A 6,437-nucleotide genomic window follows, 5' to 3' on the forward strand; every position below is an offset into this window, starting at 1 on the left:
GATTGGCCATGCTAAATTGTCCCTTAGTATCCCAGGATTTGTAGGTTGCGGGGGGATGGTAAATGTGTGGGGTTATGGAGATAGAGAAGGGGAGAGGATCTGGGTGGGATACTCTGTCAGAGGGTTGGTGCAGATTCAATGGGCTGAATGACTTCCTTCTACACTGTAGGGATTCTATGATTCTATCTATGTACTTAAAGTAGTCTTACTTTTCATAGTAGCGAATAAAGAGAGATATGTCTGGGATATTATTGAATCTTTATTCACTGTTTCTGCTCCATGGACGTGGTACAATAGATATTGATATCAACATAACTACTGATCTAAAGGTGAACCCAAGTATTTGAGACATTTGAGACACTTTGCTAAGATCCAAGTTTATATCTTGTATTTAACAGAGATAAGGTATTAATTAAACTAACACTCATATCCGGAGATCGGTGGGGGCACGTCTGCCGCTGGCACTACTTGCCAATGACATTCTCCGGGAGGGAGAGTGAGCCTTGGGGCTGCCGCCATTCCCACTGTGCTTCGACTCAGAGCTGGATTCGCAGATTGATTCGGGGGTATCGGGTCGGCTGGGCCGCTTCAGGACTGTTTTTGAAGCTGCCTGGGCCCTGGTTGTTCCGAAGCCACATCTTGCCTTGTTCCCGGGCTCAGATTCTGTGGCGGAGCCGCTGCGCTCTGCTACCGTGGCGCAGTTAAGGGAGGCGCTGACTCGGCGCAGCTTGCGGCTGGTGCTGGCGGGAATGGCGGGGAAGGAGGCCATGCCGGAGTGGAGGGGCGGGTACAAGGCAGAGGCTGCGGACAGCTCCATCTGGCTGGAGGAGTATGAGTTGGTGGTGAGACCACTGGTGGGGACAGAGGAGGCCGGGTTGGAGTGTTCAATTAATTCTTCACCCCTTTGGCTGGGAACCTCAGTCGACTTCTTTGGCTTCTCGCTGCAGCTCAGTGCGGTGTCAGAATGAGCCTGGAATGGACTGACCATCGGACGCTGCTGTGGCTCCTCTTTCTGACTGTGCTTCTGATCATCTTGGATGGATTTGAACTCAGGCTTTGGAGTAAATATTGGATATAGGGTTGTCTCTGCTTGCTTCTCCAGCAACAAGCTGTAACCACTGGGGGCGGTGGGCATCATGCTCTGTGCGAGCCCAGTTACAGAGAGAGAGATCTGCTGAGCACTGGAGTTCTTCTGAGATTTGTTGATGCAGATGTCCCCCAGTTCCTCTTTTAGTTTGGGATAATATCCAAAGAGTCCCAGTTCAATTTTCTTGCAGCCCAGGTGAATGATTTCGAGGATGTTTAAAAACAGGGACACAGCTGCAATGCATTGCATGAAGAACATGAAAACTGACTTCTCTGTGGGCCTGGAGACAAAGCAGTCAACAATATTGGGGCAGGGAGACCGCTTACATTTGTATAAAGGATCCAGCTCAAGTCCATAGAGCAGGAACTGACCCATCATGAATCCTACTTCCACCACAGACCTGGAGAGAATGTGCAGGACGTATGTGCGTAGCAGAGACCCTCTCAGTGGTGCTTTGTTTAATTTTCCGCGCTCCAGCTGCCTTAACTCCCGCTCTAATCTGCGCCTGTCTTCCACCATCGTCTCGATCTCTTCCAGTTCGCCCTTCAGCTCCAATTTCTTCTTCTGTCTTTCTTTCTCCAGCGTCCGGAGCCTGTACAGGGCGTGGCCCATGTACACCAGCGATGGTGAAGATACAAAGATGACCTGCAGGACCCAGTATCGTATGAGGGAGATGGGGAAAGCCTTGTCGTAGCACACGTTCCGGCACCCTGGCTGCTCGGTGTTGCAGATGAACTCCGACTGCTCATCATTCCACACGTCTTCCGCAGCCACTCCCAGGACCAGCATGCGGAATATGAAAAGGATTGTCAGCCATATTTTCCCAACAATGGTGGAGTGGACATGAACTTCCTCCAAAATCCCTCCAAGGAAATTCCAGTCACCCATCCTCACTGCTTTATTTCAGTGCAGAGTCCTAACAACAAAAAATCATTGTCTTTTTAAATGGGCAGTTAGTTCAACTAACAGTTCCTTGATATCTTAGAAATTGATAGATTTGTTAAGAAAGGGTTACAGACCCAAGAAAGGTCGATGGAATTAAGATAGTTTACATTTACTTATTAGTGTCACAAGTAGGCTTACTTGCAGTGAAGTTATTGTGAAAATCCCCCAGTTGCCACAATCCAGCCACTGTTCGGTACACTGAGAGAGAATTTAACATGACCAATGCATTTAACCAGCATGTCTTTTGGTCTGTAGGAGGAAGCTGGAGCATTCAGTGGAAACCCACACAGACATGGGGAGAGCAGAAACACCACACAGTGACCTGAGCAGGTATCGAACCCAGGTCCCTGGCTCTGTGAGCAGCAGTGCTAACCACTGTGCCACCCGCGCATATAGATCAACCATAATTTAACGGAATGACAGAAAAGGCTAGAGAGGTTGAATGGTCTCCTCCTGTTCCCCTGTTCCTATATATAATTTCAAAATGATGATCTGAAGTTTCCAAAGGGGAGGAACAGATTAATTTCCTTTGAGATAACATAATGGATTTAACAAGATTATTTTATCAAGTCTCCATTTGCTATACCTGCCACCAATAAATACTCTAATGATGAACAATGAGCATTGGATTAACCCTTTTTTTGGATTTCACAACTGAAATATTTATTTGAGGCATTGGGAATTTATAATCTAGACTCTACTAAATTATCGCATTTACAAATTGTTAATCACAACAGACTTTGGGGAGGATTGAATAAATAGTTTTACCATTTGGGGCATTTGTTCTTCTAACCTTTGATTAATTTTGAAGTAGTCCATATAAAAATGTGTAAGTCTAATACTAACATCCAACTTGTCTTTACAAATCCTCCCTTATGCACACTGATTAATAATTGCTCTAAAGATCAATTTTCATTTTGGTATCCCATCAAGCGATAGAAAGCCCACAAAAAGTGCAGCATTGGGCACATTTCTGTATGAAAGGTTTATGAGACTTGAGGGAAAACTTGCATGCAAAATGTTTAACACAAGTGGAATTCTTTGTAGTTTCAAAGTAATGGGTATGTTTATTGTGGATACATGTGATTTTCCCCGTGTGGCACCCTGTACATTGAAGAAACGAAACATTTCCATTCCAATGTGGAACATGGCCATTCAGACTGTAAGTGTGACCCTGCCCCATCTTGCTTCCACTCTGACCTTACCCAAATGTAGTATTCCAATTGAGCTCAATGCAAGCTTGCGGAACAGACCTTAGCTTTCGACTCTCGACATTGAGTTCAAAGTCATAATCTCCCCTTGGATACATTGTGTGTTTCTTCTTTTTTTGTCTCATTTCTCTGATTTTCTTTGCTTACAGGTGGCAACTATTCAGGATCCTGCCATTCACACCTCCTCTAGATACATTTTTTTGCTTTTTTACTTGTACTATTAGCACTGCCTTTGGCCTTGGACCATTCTTCCTCCCACCCTGTGTCCTTTCTCAAAACCCATTGTATTTCTAACTTTTCCCAATTGCAACACAAGGTCGCCAATCTCTCCCCAGATGCTGCCAGACCTGCTGAGTATTTCCAGCAATTCCTGATGTTATTTCAGACTTCCAGCATCTGCAATACTTTTTGATTTTTGCAACGTAAGTTCATAAGGATTTATGGTTACTTGTGCCTGATTGGAACCCTAGCCTTTCCAGCCACATTCTGCAGCATCTGCCGGGTGCAAGCTCAACAAGTTCTTACAGCACTGCCAGGTGGAGCATTGTTAGCCACACTGGTGACAATTAGGTTTGAAAGGTGTGGCCATGTTAAAGGACAACATTTTAAAAGAGGCCTGAAATGGCAGTGCATCGACGCACGGTATAACTGTTATCATTACCAGGTCAGGTTTTCCTGTTATCAGTCATTTCATTCCAGGAGCTTTTTCTCAGGGATGATGGGGAGAGAAACACCAGCAACCACAGAGAAGATTGGGCAGAGAATTGGCAGTGGGCAAAAGGAAAGAATTGGCAGAGGGCACGGGGAGAGGATCAGCAGTGCACATGGGGAGAGAATTAGTAGCGGGGACAGGGAGGGTCGATGTGAGAACGTTGGTCACAGGCAATGTTAGGGACAGTAACAACATTGGAAACAGGGTTTGGGAAGGGAATCAGTGGTGAACACGTCGAGAAAGATCACGGGATAGAATCAGCAGTGGACTGTTGTTCAACACGGTCCAATTTGCTGTTTCAGAGTATCAGGTGCCTAGTCTTGGAAGCCTAGTCTAGCCTTTTGTCTCTAGTTACTGTGTAGCCCAGGAAAATTGATTTAAAAAGCAACAAAACGAAATGGAAAATATATTATGAGCTCTTCAGTAACTCTGTTCTTTATGCATATTGCATCCTGAAAAATATGACCTTTGCAAGTTTTCTTCTTGGTAATCAGATGATTGACGTTTGTGAACCTTCTATTATGTACCTGAACCATTGCATTCTCCAATCAAAGCACTATTAAATTTGAGTCATTCGTATGTAACTATTGTAATTAGCTATTCCTTATTTTATTTGTTCTTTATTTCTAAAGGGCATTTTAGCCAATTTCAATGAATCAGTACCTAAACAGAAGCAATCATTTGAAACATTTCTATCTAGAATCATAGAATCCCTACAGTGCAGAAGGAGACCATTCGGCTGCCACATTACTGCTAACACTCTTGAAATTGACACTGATTACAATTTTCAGTGAGTGATGGGCATAGCTGTACCGAGCACCAAGACAGCGAAGCACTGACCTGTGTTAAATCCATTGAAACACCCGAGTTGTAGAATCCAAGCACATGCAGGTTTTGCCTTTGTGCTTTTGAGTTCAATCAAACATTGTCAAGCTGGGAACTAAAGTACTTTCGGCTGGTTCATGTTGGACCAAGTTCCAAATAGTGCTGGTGTTGTTACTGATCTCTGCGGTTGCCAGTGTAACATTTATAGCAGGAGAGAAATCAATTTGCAGCGGACTGCTTGGAGGCTGCTAGAAGAATAACCCAAATCAACATCCCTGTACTCACCAACAGAGATACCCGGAGGATATAAAGGCTAACTGTTTGCAAAATTGAATTAAGCTGAAACATCTTAACAGATAAAGTAAAGAGAAAAGATTTGTATTTATATAAAATCATCGTAACATACAGACTTCAAGATTAAATTCAGCATTTGTATGTAAATCATGTGGAGGATTAAATTTGTTTTGTGAGGACCATGACATGTGGTTTCAGAGGGTACAAACAGCTGATCAATAATTTTGTGTTTTACAGTCAGGAAGCAATCAATCGGTCATGTCCCATTTCACAGTTAACTGAATAATCTTTTGTTCCACTTTTTTCAAAAAGCTGCTTCTGCCCAGCTATGAGGGGTGAGGGGCTTTCTTTAAAATGTTTATGAAAAATTGTAATTTAGCTGGTTTGATGGGCCTGAGATTATCTCTTGTGCAAGAAATAATGGTAGGAAGGACTATTACTTACGTGGCAAAAAACCGCAGCAGGCGACGGTGCAGAGGGACCTGGGGGTCCTTGTGCATGAGTCGCAAAAAACCCAGCCTGCAGGTGCAGCAGGTGGTCAGGAAGGTGAATGGGATGCTGGCCTTCATAGCGAGGGGGATTGAATATAAAAGTAGGGAGGTCTTGCTGCGGCTATATAGGGCACTGGTGAGGCTGCAGCTGGAGTACTGTGTGCAGTTTTGGTCGCCGCACTTACATAAGGATATTTTGGCCTTGGAGGGAGAGCAGAGGAGGTTTACTAGGCTGATGCCGGAGCTGAGGGGGTTGAGCTATGAGGAGAGGCTGAATAAACTAGGCTTGTACTCGTTAGAGTTTAGAAGAATGAGGGGAGACCTCATTGAGACATATAAGATGATGAATGGGATGGATAGGATAGAGGTGGAGAGACTCTTCCCGCTCAGAAAGGACAGTAGGACTAGGGGGCACAGCCTCAAGATAAAGGGAGGGCGGTTTAGAACGGAGTTGAGGAGGAACTTCTTCACTCAAAGGGTGGTGAATCTCTGGAATTCTCTGCCCGTTGAAGTGGTGGAGGCTGCCTCGCTAAATATTTTTAAGTTGCAGGTTGATGGGTTTTTGATAAGAGAGGGGATTAAGGGTTATGGGGAGAGGGCGGGAAAGTGGAACTGAGCCACGACAGATCAGCCATGATCTTATTGAATGGCGGGGCAGGCTCGAAGGGCTAGATGGCCTACTCTTGCTTCTATTTCTTATGTTCTTATGTTAATTACAAATGCTGCCGTCAGAACCAGTGGTTCCGACTGGGGGTGAGATTGGCCGAATGAGAAATTAAGCTGATTGGGCATTGCAAGTGCCCATGGAGATTCAGACTGGTTACTCTGACGCATGCACCCCCACTAGGGGCTAATTGAGCTTGGTGCCATAT

The 6,437-nt window shown here is 44.7% G+C and overlaps 1 protein-coding gene across 1 annotated transcript; it reads right to left on the minus strand.

Annotated features, from left to right (window-relative positions):
* Positions 1-246: 246 nt before the first annotated feature.
* On the minus strand, positions 247-5,139 carry gja9a (gap junction protein alpha 9a). Its single transcript, XM_080211289.1, has 2 exons — positions 4,796-5,139; positions 247-2,003 (listed from the first exon to the last, which is right to left on the minus strand). Exon 2 carries the CDS (start codon positions 1,973-1,975, stop codon positions 425-427), a length of 1,551 nt encoding a protein of 516 aa, XP_080067415.1. The 5' UTR covers positions 1,976-2,003; positions 4,796-5,139; the 3' UTR covers positions 247-424.
* Between the last annotated feature and the right edge of the window lie 1,298 nt (positions 5,140-6,437).

Source organism: Carcharhinus amblyrhynchos, chromosome 24, assembly GCF_965287045.1.
Source record: "Carcharhinus amblyrhynchos chromosome 24, sCarAmb.v2.hapA, whole genome shotgun sequence".
Lineage (NCBI taxonomy): Eukaryota > Metazoa > Chordata > Chondrichthyes > Carcharhiniformes > Carcharhinidae > Carcharhinus > Carcharhinus amblyrhynchos.

Bases quoted from the DNA above. Each gene is read 5' to 3' on its own strand.
- gja9a (XM_080211289.1), bottom strand. From the start codon at position 1,975: ATGGGTGACTGGAATTTCCTTGGAGGGATTTTGGAGGAAGTTCATGTC.